The following is a 22154-nucleotide window of genomic DNA, read 5'->3' as shown; positions in this document are numbered from 1 at the left end:
AATCTACAAATCCGGCCTGAGGGGTTGTAGCTCAACAGTAGAACACAGATGTAGAATTGCTCAAGTGAGGCACTGGGGGTGTGGTTTAGTGGCAGCACACCTGCCTGGAATCCACAGGTAAGGGTTGGGTGGCATGTCTCAGCTATTTTCCACTAGCATAGCATTAATGAGACATTGATTTGATGTCTAGCAGCTAGAAAGAAAAAAAAAACAAAAACAAAAGTTAAGATGTGCTATAAGTTTAGTTTAGGCAGCCAAACTCACACCAAAGTATTAGTTCCTATGTCAATCTTTATAAACCATCACCAAATTCCTGTTTTCTGATATAGATCAAATAGCAAACTCTCTGCAGCTTTTCCCCATTTTCCTCTCACTTAAAAGTGGGGTTTCCCTTACTTACCCACATCTGAGGCCATGTGGAAAATCTAGGTGGTAATTAGAAATCACAATACCAAGCACCCATGTTTGGGGTGCACACTGGGGCTGGGATGTGTGTGTGTGTGTGTGTGTGTGTGTGTGTGTGTGTCTGTGTGTGTGTGTGTGTTTCTGCCTCCTAGTGGCTATTAGCATCACAACAGCTATGAATGCCTAAGCTTCCCTTCTTTTCTGGCAGATGAGTAGGTTTGCTCCTCCATCTAATACTCCTGGACCACAAAGTGACAAGGAAAACCAGTCATCAGGGACTGCAAAGAACCCAAGTTCTTTTTCTAGTTCCCTTGTCAGGTAGTTAACAATTGCCTGTAACTCTCCATCCATACAATCCAACACCCTCATCACCTTGGAGGACCCCTGCACTTCTGTGGACTTATCCAATGCCACACACACATAACAAATAACCACACAAATAAATCCAGCTGAGGTTTAATGAAGAGTTTAGTGATAAATAATTATTAAAAATGAATAATAATGTGGACATACATGTGTGTGGCTAGTGCCCTCAGAAACTAGAAGAGAGCATCACGCCCCTGAATCATGTGTAACTAGAGATACACATAGTTTTGAGCCACCATATTTTTTCTAGGAATCCAACCTGTGTCTTCTGTAAGAGTAGTATTTTTTTAAGATTTATTTAATTCATGTGTATAAATGTTTTGCCTGCATGTCTGTTTGAGTGCCATTTCTGTGCCAGGAGGCCAAAAATGACAGAAGAGAACATTCAATCCCTGGAAGTGAATGATTGTTAGACACTATGCACATGCTAAGAGCTGAACCTGGAAGAGCAGGCAGTTCTCTCAACCACTGAACATTCTCTCCAGCCTCTCTTTTTTTAAAATCTGATGTTAGTGTACTTTAGGGGATTTTGAAGTCTCACCAACACAGCTGCCTAAATATGAGTTGAACACCGAGCAAATATGTACAAGGGAAGCTCAGGAGACCTCAACCCTACACCAAGAAATACAGGCAAATAAGGAATACTGATAACAAGAGGAATAGACTTCCCCAGGAAAGAGCTCACCAAATAGTTAAACTATATCCTTGAAAATATACAAGTGATGGCTGCCCCAGTTGCAGGCCAGCAGAGAAGACTCCAGTAGTTGGACATCCCCAGCAACAACCCTCCATTCAACCCTTCAATCTATAAGATCTACTACATCCCCAAACATAACCATCTCCCTGTGACCTCAGTGGCTTCCTGAGACACAGAATCTGTCAGCCCTGATTGAACAAAGAGGTGAGTGATTCTTCTCCCACCCAGAAAGTCCTATCTCTAGAACATAGGCCCTGTGGCATATCTCATGCCCCTCCCCATCACTGCTCCAGTTGCAGGCCAGCACGGAAGACTCCTGCAGGCAGGCCTCACCATCAACACCCCCATCAGACCCTACAAACTATAAGACCTACTCCCTCCCCCAAACCCACACATGCATCCACTACCTCAGCATCTCCCTGAGACACAGAATCTGCAATCTCCAATTGGAACAAGAGCTCCAGTTGGACTAAGTGTGGCACCCTGAGACACAGATACAGCAAGCAGAGATTAGACCAAGATACCCCTTATACCTATTGGAGGAAAATAAAAGGAAGATACCAGTGCAAAAATACAATAACATAAAGAGCAATATGGTACCAGAAGAACCTCATGGTTCTACAACAAGACCTGAATGTCACAATAAAATCTCCAAGAAATCTGAAACACCATGAATAGGTCAAACCTGAGAATAATAGGGATAGAAGAAGGAGAGGAATACTAACTCAATGGTGTAGAAATGACGTTCAACAAAATCGTAGAAGAAAATTTTCCCAACTCAAAGATGTAGATGTTATGAAGATACAAGAAGCTTACACAACACCAAATAGACTAGAGCTCACAAAAGTCCTCTCTTTATATAATAATAAAACCACTAAACACACAGAAAAAAATGAAAGAATATTAAGAGCAGCAAAGTTAAAATGCCAAGTGACTTAAAAAGACAGACCCATCAGAAAAACAGTTGACTTCTCACTGGAGACTCTGAAAGCCAGAAGGACCTGGACAGACATTGTTAGAAACTAAGAGACCACAGAGACTACTCTACCCAGCAAAACTTTCAATCACCATAGACAGAGTACACAAGATATTCCAAGGCAAAGCCAGATTTAAACAATACCTATCAAAAATCCAGCCCCACAGAAAGACATAAAAGGAAAACTCCAACCTAAGGCAGTGAAAGCATAGCCAATATATAACCCCAAAAGTGCAAATCACAAGGAAAAGAAATACACACATACTACCACCAAAAAATAACAGGAATTAACAAAACTGGCCATTAATATTCCTTAATATCAGTGGACTCATTCACCTATAAAAAGACACAGGCTAATAAAATGGATATGAAAACAAGATACATCCTTCTGCTGTACATAGGAAATACAGCTCAACTTCAAAGACAGACACTGCCTTAGAGTAAAAGATTGGGAAAATACCTAATCAAATGGACTCAAGAAGCAAGCTGGTGTAGCTATCCTAGTATCTAACAAAATAGACATCAAACTAAAATCAATCAAAAGAGATGGAGAAGGACATTGCATATTCAGCACAGGAAAAATCCACAAGATGAAGTCTCAGTTTTGAACATTTATGCCCCAAATACAATGGCACCCACATTTGTAAAAGAAACATTACTAAAGCTTAATTCATACATAAAACACCACTCACTAATAGTGGGAGACTTCAACACCCCAATCTCACCAGTGGACAGGTCGGACAGACTGACACTTTACACAGAAATAAGGGAACTCACATACATTATGACTCAAATAGGCTTAACAGACATCTGTAGGACATTCCATCCAAACATAAAAGATTATAATTTCATCTGGGTGGTGGTGGCACCCACCTTTAGTCTTAGCCCTCCAGAGGCATAGAGTACACAGAAGCCCAAGAATCTGTCTAGGTAAGGCTGTAAACTCTCCTCTATAATTTTGATTAATCCTTCTCAGGTCTCTGACATTGATGGCTAAGCTATCTGTAGCTTTGTCAGATAGACAAAGCATCATATATTATAAATTTTTCTGTTTCTATTTCTCTATGTGTTCCCTTAATACTCAAAAAAAAATGAAAGCCTGACAGGACAATTGGTCTTGGACATTAATCTTATACACTCAGTATGATTTGCAAACTCGACTAAAAGTATATTGTTACACTGAGATTTCAGAGGTTTAGAGTTTTAACATATAAAAGGAATTCAGATAAACTGATAGAGCAATGAGTACTCACTATTCAGTTATAAGCTCAAGATTTTTAATTTTATTATAAACTTAAAGATAAATACAAATCCAAATATACAGTTTTCTTTAAAGGTCCAACATTTTAACATTTGTTTTTAGTCTGTATATGTCTCAGGCAATTTAACAGACTCCATCCAGGGAATACCTATGGACTGTAAATTGCTGAGCTCTGGATTTGCTGAAACCTGATTTAAACTAGTCCAGACAATGTGATTTCTCCCTGTCCCTTCACCAGAAACCACTAATCAGATGTTCCTGGTAAATGTCCCATTGCCCAGCCCTTGACTAGCATTTCAGCCTTCCTGGGCCTTGACAACTGACACCCCAGTTTCAGCTGGAAGCTGCTACAGATGAGAATACATCATGCCTGTCCCCTTACCAGACTGAAAATGCTAAGTTAAAGGCAAATTCCCTTTAGGGAAACCCCTTGACTTACATGTCAATAATTCTGTGCTAGTTCAACAAAAAGAAATCTTGATCATTGAAGAAGGAAACTCATTACTCTGCTCCATCTGGATGATGGGCCTGCAACACAGGGTTGACACCATACATTCATGGTGTAAAAGGATAATATATGATGGTCCTTCAGGTTCAATATCATCCCCTAGAACCTTTGGACACATAGGACCCATGATTGGTCCTCTACAGTTACTTGTAGAATGGGAAATGAAGAGGCCTAACTTAACATTAATGTAGCTATGACAGGCTGCAGACTAACAATACTGGGACTAGGCCTCAACATTTCAAAAACCAGGAAAAGTCACAAAATATACCCTGTAGGAGACCAATCAGAATTGAGACAAACAAGTACTAAATGTTATAAAACATAAGGCTTGCTTACATCACTTGTATATAAATTTCCAATTTCCTTGCAGCAATACCAGTATCAATCACTGTTTGACAAAACTCTTGTTGCTTCAATAAGGAGTTTAACCCCCTCCTGAATCTGGAATTCTCCTAAACCCCATTCATTATTCCTTAAAAACCCTGCCTCGACTGAGCTCAATGCTCTCTCTGATTCCACTATTATACACAAATAGATGGGAAGCCCAAGCTCAAGCATACAATACAGGCTCTTTGCTGTTGCATCTGATCTAGGACTCCTGATAGTCTATGGCAGAACACTCTATCACAGAAGTATTCCAGCTTTCTTTAAAATAGGTTTGTGTGTGTACCATTTTTGAAAAAAATCATGCATTAAGTAATTCTGGCATAGACAAATGTTAAAAAAAGTTTGCAAAAATATATTCTAATTTTATTTATCATGTAAGAAAACAATACTTAATCAATATTATAAATTTTTTTTTGCAATAAAATTCTGTTCTACATATCAGCCATGGATTCCCTTGTTCTACCCCCTCCCACCCCCCTCACCTTCCCCCCAGCCCACCCCTCATTCCCACCTCCTCCAGGGCAAAGCCTCCCCTGAGGACTGAGATCAACCTGGTAGACTCAGTCCAGGCAGGTCCAGTCCCCTCCTCCCAATTTTTTTTAATCTCAGTGTATTGCCCACACTGGCCTGAAACTACTACAGATGAACCTGCATCAGTCTCCTAAATCCTGAGATTGAAGACATGAACCTCCACACCTCTTCCTTTCTGGAAATATTTCTTTCCATGGACTGCTCCATGTAAGAGGTATTGTATGGAGTCAGGATGTAAGTCCAAGTCTACAGGTCCTACCATGTGTCCAGAGCCTCAAGAATGCATTGCCAGAGGGGCTCAGTAGTTGGATATAACTCATGAGCACCATTTGGTCCTCTGGCTGCAGCTGTGCTGGGAACTGGAGCTTCCACTGTGGCCACATCTTCAGTCATTGCTGGGTCAGTGTGGGTATCAGCTACTGTAGGTTGACCAGGGTTGGAAGCTGGAGCCAGGGCTTACCATCAAGCAACTCCTCTTGGAGACTACATCGAGTGTCTTGCATGTCCTGATTATCATAGACAGAAGCTTCCAGGCTGGGGTTGAGTTTGGGGATGGAGTCCACAATAGATATTCCCAAAGACATGGACTCTACATTGGCAGAGACAAGGACAGATAAGTGAGCATGAGAATAGGTTGACCCAGAAACAGCTTTAGAGATTCCACTTGGCTCTGACAGTCCTTTTTGAGCATTCTGGGGATTCTTCTCTTTGTGCTTAGCACACTGGTTCTTGATCCAGAACTTAAAAGACAAGAAAAAAAAATCAGGGGATGACCTGTATGTCCAGTTGAACATGCTGTATGGAAATCTTGTTTCTAACAACTACTGTCATAAACACAGAGGTATGGGGCTCTAAAAGAAGGTAAGATGGTTTATGATATGACAAAAAAGAACTAGGGAATGTGCAGCAAGAATGTCTGGGGTTTTATAAGGGTCCCTTATGTCTGCATCCCTGAGACCCTGCCAGGGTGATAATAAGTCTCCAAAGTGGTACCTCTTATTAAAGCAGTATAAAACAGGTGCAGCCATGGATGCACATAGGTTCACCTCCCACAACTGTCCCAAGGTGCTAGAAGCAGTATGGAATAATGAATTGTGAGTGTGAGATTCTCCTAAGTGTGCAGCTGCCATGGCTATTCTGGCTTCAAGAGGGAGGGACAAGAGAGAGACAGATCTTGATCTCACAGTGGGACACACCAATTAATACTGCCAGCTTCAGGCATTGCTCAACACTTGGGTAAATGCACTGATCAAAATGTTTTTGGAGGAGGAGCTTTTGTTCTTTGGAGTACACAGTGAGTTCCTTCTGTTGCTTCCTTGAAGCTTCAGGGTGAACTTACTGGTCATCATATTTAACTGTAGGCACCATAAGGCCTAGAGAATATTCCCAAGCAGAACTCACTGAGGAGCATGAAGGCATCTGGTGACTAAAGTATACTGACTCGGTTCCCAGTGTTGGGCTACATGGATACATTGGGATATGCGGTTTCATTGAAGGTTTTGGGGACACATGGGGACCTAGGATCCTTTCAGGATCTGAGTACCATTGAAAAATTAATTGCATTAGCATTCCTAGAGTAATTAGGGGACTTTCAGACATTTAGAGACTCAGTTTGTTATAGAAGATGGGTGTTTTGGGAGCTCAGGTCTCTGGCACAAGGAATCTGCACTGGCAGAGGTGTCAACAGGGACAAAACCTTCCTGGCAGGTGGGCCTATCGTGAGAGCAACAGCCAGGCTTCTGAGGAACTTCTTTAGCCTTCTTCTCTTTCTCCCAAGCTTGTCTGTTCTTGAATCTGCACTAAGGGGCTAAGGGATATTCCCATCCAACCTGAGATACAGGATCATTACATGGCTACAAAATGTTACTGTAAAAAAGTAGCCCAAATAATGCTGGGTAACTAGAATTAGAGGATTCAGGGAAGTGTGTGGGTGGCTTCTGGGAGACAGGCTATCAGAATAGAAGAAAAGGAGACATGAGGGGGACATTCCTTGATAGTGTGCTCCTTTAAGGCAAACCTTTGAGCCAGTGCCATACATTGCTCTTGGCTCACATTTATGCACTTTTTAAAGATGTTCCTGAAGAACAAGCTTCTGGTCCTGGGTGAACACAGTGAGTTGCTTCTGTTGCTTCCTTGTTTCACTAGGTAAATCTTGTGATCTAGGTGGAACTTGAGATGCCAGGAAACTCTCTTGAAATGGTGGAACTGAGGCACTTGTGGAATCTTGGTTATCTGTGTTCACTGAAGAACTATAGGATTTGTTACTTGGAAGTACAACGTGGGGTCCACTCACTCCAGGGAGCTGGGGGATCCTTGATGGCCTTGGCAGCCAGTGATTACAGGAGAACTTGATTGCATTGTGAGATCTTCTAATACTGGAGAACCTGGGATTAATAACAGAGATCCAAGAAGCCTTACAGTCAATAACTCCTACACTATTTCTTTGCCATCTACTGCTGCAGGCTTTTTGTGAACTTCAAACTCCTAACACCCATATTAGGTCCACAGTGCTACCAGACAGCTTGAATAGCTCCCCCTCTCCCCCATCAAGGTACCCTTCAACCTACCTTGAGGCCTCACCTCACCAGGAAATCAGTAGGTTGCTGCAACTTGCTCTGATTCCTCTCAATGTTTGAACATTAGTCCAATAAACAGGGCTTGAATACCTTCTCCAAGGTGAAAATTAAAAAACCTCCACCTATCCTTTGGTTCCTCCCAACCTGCATGCTATCTAATCCATTACTCAAGACCACCAGTTTATGCCCCTCAATATCATCCCCACTCCAGAAAGTCCTAATCTTACTGATTCAATCATAATTTTTTCTTTCTATATGTGCTTTATTAGAGGAGGCAGTGAGTAGTGACCACAACCAGGCAGGCAGGGATGGTGTAGGCAGTAACTGAGCTGATAAGTCTAATAGTCAACTGTTTTGTATTCAATGTAGTATGAAGTCTGAAAGAAGCAGATGGCGGCCTTGTGGTCACAGTTGCAGATGAAGGTCTCACAGGGGTTCTTTTCCTCACTGCAGGTGACCTCATTTCCAGAATATGTGTATGAGTAGGACCTGGTGTAGGGGTTGTCTATGAGGGACTTGCAGTTTTCTATCTTCATAACCTGACCATAGCAATTGTGAAGAGTCTGTCAGCACCTGGAGAAAGGAAGGAACAGCTCAGGAAGGACTATGGACCTTGAGGAGGTCAGTTCTCACTTGCAGTCTTTCTCAAGCATGTAAGTATGACTTAGACATGATGTTCCAGAAGAAATGGTCCTGAGGCTCAGAATGGCTAAGATCAAAAACACTGAAGACAGCTTATGCTGGAGAGGATGTGGAGCAAGGGGAACTCTCCTCCTCTGTTGGTGGGAATGCAAGCTTGTACAGCCACTTTGGAAATCAATATGTGCTTTCTTAGAAAATTGGGAATCAATCTCCCCCAAGACCCAGCTATACTACCCTTGGGTATATACCCAAGGAATGCTCAATCATATCACAAGGGCACATGCTCAGCTATGTTCACAGCAGCATTGTTTGTAATAGCCAGAACCTGGAAACAACCTAGATGCCCTTCAACTGAAGAATGGATAAATAAAATGTGGTACATATATAAAAATGGAGTACTACTCAGCAGAAAAAAACAATGACATCTTGAGGTTTGCAGGCAAATGGATGGATCTAGAAAAAAATCATAATATTTTTTATGTCAAGGTCTTTCTAATACACCAGCTGACCTAACATTCACAATGTTGACCAGCCTGGCCTCAAACTTATATATATATATATATATATATATATATATATATATATATATATATATATATATATATATATATATAACCTTTGCTCATGCTCCCAACTGCTGGCATTAAAGAAGTGAGTAACCAGGACACTGAGAGGCTTGATCATTGTTTTCCAAATGATTATGGAGTGAGTGACAGCATTATGTGCAAAATGGAAGCTAAGGGAATATTTCTCCTGCCATCTTGCTTCTGATGTCCAGAATGAATCCATAGTCCAATGCTGGCCTGTTTGGTAGCCTTTAACATAACTGCCAAATAGTGGTAAAGTTATCAAAGTTAGGACAATTTATTACTTCTTCATGACATGTTGGGACACCAGGCCTTTTTGTATTGGAGATAAAGAAAGAAAGATCTGAAGTTGAAGGCCAGCCTAGACAAACTACATAGTTGTTCCAAATCTGGGCTACAGGAGATCCTGTCTCAGTAGGAAAATGCCATAAAGCAACAACAGACCAAATCTCTCTATGAGTCTCTAGGTTTTCAAATGAGAAGAAAAATTACACACCCTTAATGTTATCAAGAGCTACATAAGAGCAAAACCTGGAGCCATAGATCTGTAATCCCAGCTACCTGTGAAGTGGCACCAGGAGAACTAACAGTTCAAGGACAGCCTGGGCTACAGAGTGACTTTGAGTTCAACCAGGGATATGTGGCTTGAACTTTTCATTTGAAAAAGTATGATGAACATTAGAAATTTATCTGAATGAGACAGATGACTTTTTCCATTTTTACTATGTATAGGACCCTGATTCAATCACAAGTCTTTAGAAGTTCAAGAAAGAAAGGAGAAGAGAATACAAGGTATGATTAAATTTTGTGAGGAAGGCCTGACAAGAGGCAGATGAGATGGAATGTCTGAGGTGGCTTGAGATGAACCTTCCAACCTCATCTTTGCTCCTATGCCAGCACCCTAAGACTCAGTGACACACTCAGTCCAAGAAGATTGCTTTTGAAGTCTTTATATGACTTTAAAAATTACCTTTCCTGTAGTATGACGGTTGTGGAGTCACATGGAGAGGTCAGTGGACAAGTTACAGGAATCTCTTTTCAGCAAATACCTTTTCTTAGTGAGCCATCTTAGTGGTCTCAGAAAAATAATTACTGGCTTTTTAGGAGAAAAGTGTATTAACTATATTTTAATTACCTTGGCATAGATTCTACCTTTAATCCTAGGACTCAGGAGGCAGAGGCAGGTGGATCCCTGTTAGTTGCCTGCCTGATGTACGTAACACTTTCTAGGATATCTGGAGCTCCACAAAAAGAACTTCTCAAACAACAAATGTATAGATGTGAAGATATGTGAAATCCTATTCCTTCCCATACTCCAGCTCTTATCCACATCAAATTCACCAAACATCAGGGTTATTATCTCTAATGAAAATAAGTAACACAACCACAGACACCTAGTGGAGTCCATTTAAACCGTTATCTCCAGCCCTGACCATGTGGCCTGAAGTAGACTATGTTTGTTATACCCAGTCTCTAACAATGTATAAGGAACCTAAGAAAGCTTATGGTTCACCAAACTGAACTACTATTTCTTCTTGTAGTTTTTCTTCTTTTTCTTTTTCTTTCTTTTTTTTGGAAACAGAATTTCTCTGTGTAATGCTGGGTATATTGGAACTTGATTGTTGGCAGCAGATGCCGAACAGGCCTTGTGCATAGCCTGTTTGCTTGCCCTAAGTTGCCCTAAGGTGCCCTTTTCTTCTTCCTCTTTTCCTGTGGTCAGTAAGTCACATGTTTACGATATAGCTATTGCTGGAACATTATTTCAAGAATCAGCTCTCTGCTGATTCGCTTGCAGTTTTCCTGTTTGGCTGAGCTGCTGGGATGTGGATGGGAACCTGAGGACTGTACCCTGACCACATGGAGAGCAGGAAGTAGCAGGGTATATAAGGCTGATGGATAGTCAATAAAGGGCTCTCTTTGAATGATGAATCAAGGTGTGTCCTGAGTGCTGCTTAACCTTGATGTCCCTCGCCAGTTCTCGGTCTCTGGCCGTGCGGGTTGTGGCACTTGATCAGTAGCCCAGGTTGCCTTCAAACTCACAGAAATCTTCCTGACTCTTTATTTCAAGAGTTAGGATTGAAGGTGTGTACCACCATGCTGAGCTCCAATTGGACTTGGTGATATCCCTACTTTGTTCTGTCATGGGTTCCCTATAGAAAGTGAGTAGACAGGGGTCTGTCATGTCTCTACATCAAAAGTTTTCTCATACAACATGTTCTGACAGATGTGTAATATTTAGAATACACAAACATTTTTTAATGTAGTATAAGAACAAGCTGGCCTAGCAAATCATGGAAGCACACATCTTTAATCTCAGTACTAGGGAAGAAAAGGCAGGTGGATCTCTGTAAGATCCAGGACAGCCCAGTCTTTCTAAATGGTTCTAGGACAGCTAAGGCTACAAAGACAGACATGCTCTCAAAATACTTAATAAAAAAGACAGCAAGTTATCAAATTTAAAGTTGGGGTATAAAACTAAATTGAGATTTCTCAAAAGATGAAACACAAATACCTCTGAAAAACTTCTAAATAATGTAAAATAGGCTACCTGTGGTGGTAGATACCTTTTTTTAATTAGGAAAAATTTTATTCTCTTTACATAACAATAACAGATCCCCCCCTCCCCCGCTCTTCCCTGCTCTCATCCCTCTAGCCTTGTCAAAAATCGTCAAAAATTATTGCCCACTGTCCCTGAGGTAAGTGGAATATACATTCCAGTGGCTATTTTACAACAAGTATTTTGTGGAGATAATGTAAGATGTTTATCCTCAGCCAAATGTAAACCATCACTACCCAAAGTAGCATGCATTAAATATCCAATACTGAGTGTTTTTCCCCTGATTGCTTTCCTGATGAGTTACTCCATTGCTGACAGGATATAAGTGGCTCATATTGTTTGGTCCATGGCCGGTAACTAGGCTCTTTATCAGGTTTCCCTGTGGTAAGAGATTAATATGCACCTCTCTCACTGGGTTACATTCATTAATCCAATGCAGTTAATCCAAGTTTCATCTAAAGGAGGAAGAGGAGTTTCATCTCCAGCATCTTGAGCCTCCACAGCTTCATCTTACTCCAAAACAATGTTTTTATTTTCCTCTGAGACAATATTCTTCTCTGACAGTTCCTAGCCAGAATATTCTCCTTCTTATTTCCCTTTTCTACATCTGATGAAGCCTTTTCTGACTCTTCATTCTGCAGCAGCTCCAAAGCATTGGAAATATTTACATAAAGGCCAAATCTGAAAGAGCATAGCTTCTCTTCTTTGATGAGCTTTCCTGAAAGCTCTCAATACTCTGACACTGTCATTTTAATTCAACGTGAGGAGTTTCCTGAAATCAATACAAAGCCACTTAATCAGTTCTATAAGCTTGTTAAGCTGTTTTTCTTTCACTTTCCATTTCCTTTTGACAAACTTTTAGCAACTGCACATATTGCTGCTTCTGAACTGGGAAATTACTTATGTCCCTTACCAATCCTGGAGTCTCATTTGCATGTGAATGGACTTAATCTGCAGTCCTGGAGCATCTGTACCCCTCATTTTTTGAGCAACACAGGTTGGTTAACAAGTGTCAATAACTGTTTCATGTGAGATGACCAGAAAAAAAGAGAGACACTCAAGGATACAATGAAGCCTTGAAAGAGCAAGGAGGGAATCACAGTGGACTGAACCCTTATTTGCCTTGATAAATCATTTCATTAATTATTACACACAAGGTATTTTTAACAAGTCAAATTCCACATGCCATATTCTTTGATCTGATCTAGGGGTAATCAGAAAGAACATATTATCCAAGCAATTCTTTTTTTTTCTTTTTTCTTTTTTTTGGTTTTTCGAGACAGGGTTTCAATGTGTAGCTTTGAGCCTCTCCCAGAACTCACTTGGTAGCCCAGGCTGGCCTCGAACTCACAGAGATCCACCTGGCTCTGCCTCCCCAGTGCTGGGATTAAAGGCGTGTGCCACCACCGCCCGGCTTATCCAAGCAATTCTTATCCATTGCAAGACTTTCTGCAAATTTCATGATGTCATTGTTTTTCTCTGCTGAGTAGTATTCCATTGTGTATATGTACCACATTTATGCAGGCAAATGGATGGATCTAGAAAAAATCATCCTGAGTGTGGTAACCCAGAATCTGAAAGACAAAAATGGTATGTACTCACTCATAGAAGGATACTAGATGTAAAACAAAGGATGACTAGATTGCTAATCACAACTCCAGAGAGGCTACCTAGAAAACAGGACCCTAAGAAAGACACAAGGATCCCTCAATGACACAGAAATGGATGAGATCTACACGAGCAAACTGCATGTGAGAGGGGGTAATGAAGGACAAGGGTCGAGGGAAAGAGAGCTGAGGGGAGTGGGAGACACCAGCTGGATCAAGAACAGAGAGGGAGAACAAGGAAAAAGAGACCATGATAAATGAAAACCCCATGAGAATAGGAAGAAGCAAAGTCCTAGAGAGGTCCCCAGAAATCCACAAAGATACCTCCACATTAGACTACTGATGATGGTCGAGAGAAAACCTGAACTGACCTACTCTGGTGATCTGGATGGCCAAACACCCTAATTGTCGTGCTAGAAATCTCATCCAATGACTGATGGAAACAGATGCAGAGATCCACGGCCAGGCCCCAGGTGGAGCTCCAGGAGTCCAATTGGCGAGAAAGAGGAGGAGAGGAGGGATTGTATGAATGGGAATTGTTGAGACCATGCTTGGAAAAAGCACAGGGACAAATAGCCAAACTAGTGGAAACACATGAACTATGAACAAATAGCTGAGGAGCCCCCAACTTGATCAGGCCTTCTGGATAAGTGAGACAGTTGATTAGCTTGATCTGTTTGGGAGGCCTCCAGTCAGTGGGACCAGGACCTATCCTTAGTGCATGAGCTGGCTGTTTGGAACTTGGGGCCTATGCAGGGACACTTTGCTCAGCCTGGGAGGAGGGGACTGGACCTTCCTTGACTGAATCTACTAGGTTGAGCTGAATCCCCAGAGGAATCCATGCCCTGGAGGAGATGGGAATAAGGGGTGGGTTGGGGGAGGGAGGAGAAGGGAGGACAGGGCAATCCGTGGCTGATATGTAAAATAAAATTAAATTATAAAATAAAAAATACAATTAAAAAAAACCTTTCTAGTTTATCATGAATATTTTGTTACTGAATTCATGCAAAGAATCTAAGATCCTACAGAAAAAGCAACTTCATAAATCTCAGATAACAATCACTGCTTATTGCTAAATATTATTTCACAGTCTAGTTGTGCCATCACTCTTGATTTTATGTCAGGTACAATGGCTCTACTATATTTCCCACAGTATGCTGTGTGTCTGTTGTAATGTGACTACCTACCTCAAAGACCTATGCCTTGACTTCCTCACAATGATGGGCTGTGTCCTGGAGCTATGAGCCAAAGAAACCTTCCTCCTTTAGGTTTCTTTTCTCAGGGTGAATCGTCACAACACTGGAAGTGAAACTAAGGCAGGTTTGCTGTGGAATGTTGTTCTGCATGTTGTGAATATGTGTTGTTCTGATTGGTTGATAAACAAAGTGCTGATTGGCCAGTAGCCAGGCAGGATATATAGGTGGGATAAGCCGTCAAGGAAAATTCTGGGAAGAGGAAGGCTGAGTCAGGAATTGCCTGCCAGATGCAGAGGAAGCAAGATGTGAATGTCAGACTAAGAAAAGGTACCAAGCCACATGGCTAAACATAAATAAGAATTATGTGTTAATTTAAATGTAAGAGTGAGCCTGTAAAAAGCTAGAGCTAATGACCATGCAGTCTGTAAATAATGTAAGTCTCTGTGTTTACATGGGTCCCAAGTGGCTGCAGGACTGGTGGGTGAGAGAGATTTGTTTTGACCATGGGCCAAGTGGGACACAGGGAAACTCTGCTAACAATGATGCCCAACATTGGGCAAGAGTTTCCACCTAAAACCTGATAAAGCTTTTTTTAAAAAAGTTTCTGAAATGGAACTAAAAACACCTTCCTAGTTGTGTCTCTCAGGCAAGCCATGAGATATGGTATGGGCAGTTAGCAGGAGCATGTGGGCTTGAGTGCAGCATGGTTGATTTCTGTTGCAGTACACAGTAGAGTCTCTAAGCCACATAATACATTGCGTGAAAGAAACAGCTTTTGCTAAGGCAAAGGAATAAAAGTTTTTTGGACTATACACTGCGGGATGGAAGGATAGAGCCACTGCTTCCCAGAGTCGGTGGTGAACTTGGTTCCCAGGGCTGACTGTAAACGTAGTTCTGCTATGTTGAGAAGCTTAGGTGGGCAGAGCCAGCATCCAAAGTTTCCATTTCAGTCCTAGTCATTTTACAATTCTACAATTTAAAGCAACAGATTTACAATAAATCAGATGCAGATTAAATAAACCTCTAAATTTTTTACACTATGTGTAAAAACGTGTATAGGCTTCAAAGAGAGAGGAAAGGGAATATAGACAGTTATATAAAGAAATAGTTTTTAAAAATGAAGTCTTTAAAGAGACAGTAAAAGTAATATAAAAAATAAACCACATAAAATTGGATATTACACAGAGACTCTGGATTGTGTTGTCTTTCAGATTTTTAACAGCAGAAAGACATTTGATTGTAAAAGCTGCTGAGTCAAATCAATATGTGTATTTTAAACTTCCATAGAAGTGGCTTTCATAAATTGAAAAGCTGCCAAGGGAGAAGAACAATCACTCCGCTTATCCAGGTGTGCTATCTGTGAACTACAAAAATAACTTGACTGGCAAGATATCCTAAGAGGGAAATCCCATAAGGCTTTCCAATTACAAGTGCCCAGCATGGAATACATTCACATACAAACAGAACTAATTGGACTCAGTAGGTTATATGTACATGTGATAATATACATGTACATATGCATAAACTGAAAACTAAAGAAGAGATTATAAATATGGGAAGAGAGTGAGGCATTGGATGGGAAGAGTGAGGGTGGGGGTCACAAAGCACAGCTAAGGAATTGAGTTTCTCATAAACAACCACTACTTTAAAAAAAAAAAGAATTGCATGTGGTAACATTTTGTATGATCTCTGTAACTTTTATGCACATTTAAAACCATTCTGAAAGCTGAATTATATTAGAAAACACTTTAAATTCGCCCCATTTCTATGTCCTAGTACTTGTTATTGAGTTTCTTGTTTGGGGTCGTGAACTCAGGCTCACAAATACTGCAGAATGATCTCTGAATGAGTTCACAATTGCTTAACACAACAACCTTTAACTAGTTGTTACATTATTTCTTCCCCTCAGTAGCTAGTTTTATAATGAACTGTGGGGTGTTAATGATTTCTTTGCCTGCACATAAATATTATGTCTCAGCATTTGCTAGAAGCTGAAAAGGTGGTTAAAGGTGTAATCTAACAGCACCCACAAAGAGCTCTTTGCCATGTCATACTACCTTTGGTTTGAAGGGATACCTTTCCCTGCTGTAGGGTTTGAAAAAGAGATAATTAAAGAAACTTGTGACAACTTTGTGATGAGAGATGAAGACACAGTCATACTGACTTACCCTAAATCAGGTAAGGACTGTTAGTGAGGATGATCCTGAAGTGTATGAGTGAGAATAGAGCTTTGATCCTCATGAATTTGGGCAATAAGTAGAGTGCTCTATATATCTGATGTTTAAAATGTTTTGTGGGCATGGATTGCTGTGTGTGAGTGCATTTTCACTCAGAGAAAGACCCGGTCTGTGTGGGCAGAGGGTCATTTAAGCCATGTGAACAATGCCAGTGGATTCTAAGGCAGACTCTGGCATTGTTCTGTCTCTGAGTGGAGGAGAGTGGAAGGGAGAAATGACAAAAATATACAGAAAAAATAGCACCAAGGTATAAAGGAATGGATGTAAGAATATGTGGAGGAGAGGACAATGTCAGGGAGAAGAAGAATTACCATGAACCTTGTCCAGGGAGTGAAAACAGTCTCAAAACTCAAGGAACCAAAAAAGAAGCATCATGGGCTTTGGGGAGGGTTGTATGCTGGGTGGCAGAAGCACTAAACATAGGTAAGTTTTGGGTTGCTGACACTGACAGTGAAAGAACATGGAAAAGCCAAGGGTGGTGGGTGGAATGCATGAAGAAGATTCATACAATGGCCCAGAGAAGAAAGCTAAAGAAATATCCAAGGACAAGTGAACATGTAAACATAAATACAAATGTGTGTGGTAAATGGACAGAAGGGGATTTATTCACCTAAAGAGAAGCAGTACTCACACACATACTGCAGCATGGATGCATCTCAATTGCTTTGCATTAAAAGAAAGGATCGAGACTCAAGGACAGAGTCCACAATTACATCCCTGTGAAGTATCTGGGAAAGTCGAACTCAAAGCACCAGAATGTAGAATAATGATGGCCCAGGACTTCAGGGAATGTTCAAGTGGAGTTAATTGAGTATAGTCTCAGTTTCTCCATGTGAAGCATTGGCAATGTGCTGGATGAATATACTTTGTACTTAGAGCATGTGGACATTGTGAACACTACAGGTCTGTGCGCTTGGAAACAGCTGCACTGTAAATTGTACAGGTGTACAATTTTCTTCTTGAGGCTTTTTCATAAGCACTATTGAAATGAGTGACCATTACTTTTCCTTCTGCAGGAACTAACTGGCTGATTGAGATTGTCTGCTTGATTCAGACCAAGGGGGATCCCAATTGGATCCAATCTGTGCCTGTCTGGGACCGCTCACCCTGGATGGAGACTCAAAATGGATATAAAAAATTAATCAATAAGGAAGGACCACGCCTCATCAGCTCCCACCTTCCCTTCCATCTTTTCCCCAAGTCTTTCTTCAGTTCAAAGGCCAAGGTCAGTGTCCAGTGGTTGAGAAATCTTTGACCAAATGCTCTTTGAACTTCATCTACCTTGATGGGCCCTGGGGCTCTGGCAGAAATGGACTCCAATTGTGTAGGTTGTGGGTACAAACATGAGATTCTCATGCACTAAGTGGTGCAGATGTGTCTCCACCTCAGACTACATCAGAGTACCAGAATGTCAAGTACTACTCAGTGATCCTGGGCAGATAAATGAGAGAAAGTGAAATATCAACTAGAGCATTCAGGAACTACAGATACAGGTCAAGCAGAGGGCACACTCTAGTGTACAGTGGACATTACTGTTTTGCTGTCATCAAAGTCAATTAGCTAATCTTGATTCTACATATATCCCATGAGCAGTGTGTGAATCACCCCAGACACTGTTGCTCATAGGGGTAGCAGCCTGACCAGGCATCAGTGCTCTAATCATGGAGATTGTTCAGCAGTCATGGCTCATCTGTACCCACTGTGTTGCTGTATCTAGCTGTCCATTGAGATCAGTAGCCACAGGAATCCCCCACATCACTGATAGAGGATCTCTAGAAGGGATCAGAAATATCCAGGTTCTGAACTATCATAGTTTCTTGTTAGTAAGAAAGTTATTTTGAAGTCCCTGCACCACGGAGCCTGAAAATATTTTATGCTTAAACTACAAAGACAAACTTAGAAAAATTTCCTCTCTTGAAAATATCATGAGGAACTTGTAACCATTCAGTTATATGCATGTACATTATCAAGATTTAACATATACTTAGCTGGGAAAGTTGAGGCCTAAAGAGTTGAATTCTAGAATAATGTCACAAAGTCAATTGACACAAAATATAAATTTCCTTTTATTAAAAATATTATTTATTTTTTATGAGTTTCTTTTATTGTTTGTGATTATAATATAATTACATACATCATTCCTCCTTCCTCCCTGCAAGTTTTCCTCCTTTCTCTCTTTCAAATTTGTAGTCTCTTTTTTCATTAATTGTTTTTACATCTGTATATGTATCTACATATTTCTCAATATTTAAATACTACCTGCTCAGTCTGTAAAATGTTATTTGTATGTATATTTTCAGGGCTGAGCATTTCGAATTGCATAACCAATTGTTATGCTTTTTTCCAGGGAAAGTCTATTTCTCCAATTCTTTGCACTTCTGAGTTGCCTGTAGGTCTTTGTGTTCACTATTGTGCAATGACACACTGGCTTTGAGCTCTGCACCATGATTGTTTCGAAAGTTATGTTTGGTAGTTAAAGTTATGGAAAACAATTAGGTTCTCATATTGCAGATAGATTTAGCACAGCATTCATCTCTGAGTATATAAGAGGTTCTTTCAAGGTGGATGGATTCTTTTTCACACTGTAAGACACTGATCTTTACAACTACAAAATCAGTCTTGGATTTTTGTTATTGTTGTTTTGTTTTTTACAGAATTAGTGACCTGAGTAAGTTTGCTGTTACATGTTTGTAAACTAAATAAAATTATAAAAGAGAATTCTGACTATAGATAGTTTGCACTTATGTGGATATTTTGTCCAAACCAAAATAATTAATGTTTTTAGAAACCTCATGGAGATTTGATTGACATTTTATATAAATTGTGCCAGTTAAAAGGTTTGGAATTACTATGTTGACCTTCATGTACATGTTTTTCTATTTAAGATGATCTATATGATCAGAAATCCCAGAGATGTTCTTGTGTCTGGTTATTTTTTCTGGAGTAAGACAAAATTTGTTAGGAGTCCAGAGTCAATGACAACTTATTTTGAATGGTTCCTCAAAGGAAATGGTGAGTGTCATATTAAATATGGGACTTGGGGGAGGCTCAGAGATATTTTTGATGACAAGGTGAGATATAGCTCCAGTTGGTCTTGAATTCTTTATAGCTAGGGACAATGTTGAAGCTCTGCTCCTCCTGCATCTAGTTCTAGAGTTCTAGTACTAAAAGCATCTACTACCATGTTCCCTCAATTTAATGCTGGGGCTCACACCCACAAGATTATGTATTTTATCTAACTCGGTTATGTCCCTAGTCTTTAGTATATTCTGTAGACTTCACTTGGCTCCATCTTATCTCTCTATATTCAATCAATTGTTGCTTCCACCTCTCATCACCATTTTGAACCTAATTGTGAAGTCTTCCTGTTTTCACACACCACTGAATAACAGGGCACAGCTACAGCTTGACACATAACACATTATCCTGGCAGCATTTGGATTAACTGGTCTTTCTAGTACTAAGGTAGGTATTATAATTGGTGGTATAGAGTAAGAAATGCTTCAAATAGACCTTGACATTTGAACACTTGTTTCCCACTTGATGGCACTGTTTCAGAAGATTTATGAAGCACAACCTTGCAGGAGGTCCATCACTGAGTGTGGACTTTGAGAAGTTTTAAAGTCTTTTTTAATTAAATTTATTCATTTGTTCTTTATCCTGACCAGTTTCCCCTCCCTCCTTTCCTCCAATTTGCTCTCTTCACCATCTTTTCCACCTCACCCCTCAATCCACTCCTCCTCTGTTTCTGTTCATAAAGGTGCAGGCCTCAGCATGAGTGTCAACAAAGCATGGTGTATCAAGTTCAGGTAGGGCTAAACTCTGCTACTTGTATTAAGGCTGGACAAGGCAACCCACTATGAGGAATAGGTTCCTAAAAGTCAGTCAAAGAAATAGGGATGGGCCCTGCTTCCATCACTAGGAGTCTCACAAGCAGATCAAGCTACATAACTGTCATACATACGTAGAGGCCCTAGGTCAGTTCCAGGCAGGATCTTTAGATATCAGTCCAAAGTCTGTGAGTTCCTATGAGTACATGTCATTTGTTTCTGTGGGTACCCTTGTGGTGACCGTGACCCACCTGGCTCATCCAATCCTTCCTCTGCCTCTTCAAAGGATTCCCTGAGCTAGGCCCAGTGCTTGGCTGTGGGGCTCTCTATGTGCTTCTTTTAGTCACTGGATGAAGGCTCTCAAATGACAATGTGGTAGTTACCAACCTGATTACAGGAGATGGCCAATTCAGGCTACCTATCCACTGTTGCTAATAGTCTTAGCTTGAGTCATCCTTGTAGATTCATGGGAGTTTCTTTTTCCAGGTATCTACCGCACCCCAAATGCCCACCATCAAGATGTTTCTTTCATTTCTCTTCCATTCCAACCATGTCCCCAAACTAATTTATCATGTTCCCATCCCAAGTCAACAAAGAGATCTCTTCTATTTTCCCTTCCCAGGGACATTGTGCATCGCCATCCTCTTTAGGCCATCCTTGTTACCTAGTCTCTATGGGGCAGTGGATTGTAGCATGGTTTTCTGAGAAATGTCCATATTGATTTCCAAAGTGGCTGTACAAGTTTGCACTACCACTAGCAGTGGAGGAGCATTCCCCTAAATCCACATCAAAGGTTCAGTTCTTAAGTCACTTCCAGTTCCTTGTCTCTGCTTCCAGCTTGTAGTTGAGATGACCTCTCAGCTTTCTGCTGCTATAGCCCTGCTTGAAGCTTATTGCCATTGCCTCTTTTCTCCCATCATTTATTCTTATCCCTCTTGAGTAATAAGCCAAACTTAATCTCTTTCTGCTTTCTTTAGTTTCCATTGTTCATGATATTTTGTCAAAGCAACAGAAAAATAAAAAATGTCCTTGTCTTCCTACCACATAACTCATTTGTGGATTCTCTTAGTCTTTTTTTATTGGCTTCCCATACACTGTCCTGACTGTCCACCATTTTGTTAAGACGCATCTTACCAAATATTGTAAATCCTATTTTCTTTATTATCTCAAAAGTATTTTCATAGGCATGAATTCTTAACACTTTGTATATAGTTTAACTTTTATTGAGTTACAATAATTATATATAGTAACCAGTTTCATGATAATATTTTAATACATGTGTGCAGGTATTTTTGATCAAAATAATGGCCCACTAACCTCTCTTCTCCTGTCCCCACTTTTGCTGATCCTTTCCCTCTTCCCAAGTAACTCTGCTTTCTACATCCATGTCCCTTTTCTACATGTGGGTGTTTGTGACCCAGTGAGGTCCATTGGGGTTTCTTACTGAAACACAGGGAAGGAGTCATTTATAGGAACATGGGTACCTCACAAGTAGCACCTATACTGAAAAAAAGAAAACACCTTTACCTCTACCAGCAACCACTAACTGCCTATAGACCGTGAAAGGAGGGCGTCTCATGGGCCCTGCCCCCTAATTACACTTGGCTGCTCATAAAGCCATGGAAAAGGGGTGGTTACTTGTGAGCACCTTTTCTCTCCTTGATAGAGTATTTTAGGGCCCAGTCTTGTGCAGTAATCCTGGATACTAAGAGTTAAAATGTACTATTGCCATGTCATGTCTGGAAGACAATATTCCACATCATTCTACCACATAATTAAGCTTTTATATCA

General features: G+C 40.6%; 1 protein-coding gene across 1 annotated transcript in view; it reads left to right on the top strand.

Annotated features, from left to right (window-relative positions):
* The first annotated feature begins 16341 nt into the window (after positions 1-16341).
* The window catches only part of LOC131901619 (sulfotransferase 2A1-like), a 44340-nt gene continuing 38527 nt past the window's right edge, over positions 16342-22154 (top strand). Inside the window, exons 1-3 of the mRNA XM_059252723.1 lie at positions 16342-16474; positions 17550-17758; positions 19419-19545. Coding sequence (XP_059108706.1) covers positions 16342-16474; positions 17550-17758; positions 19419-19545 — 469 coding nt within the window. The remainder of the gene's footprint in view (positions 16475-17549; positions 17759-19418; positions 19546-22154) is intronic.

This window comes from Peromyscus eremicus, unplaced genomic scaffold (genome assembly GCF_949786415.1).
Source record: "Peromyscus eremicus unplaced genomic scaffold, PerEre_H2_v1 PerEre#2#unplaced_143, whole genome shotgun sequence".
In the NCBI taxonomy this organism is placed as follows: domain Eukaryota; kingdom Metazoa; phylum Chordata; class Mammalia; order Rodentia; family Cricetidae; genus Peromyscus; species Peromyscus eremicus.
The sequence above is the reverse complement of the archived record's forward strand: the minus strand, read 5'-3'. Positions and strand labels throughout refer to the sequence as shown.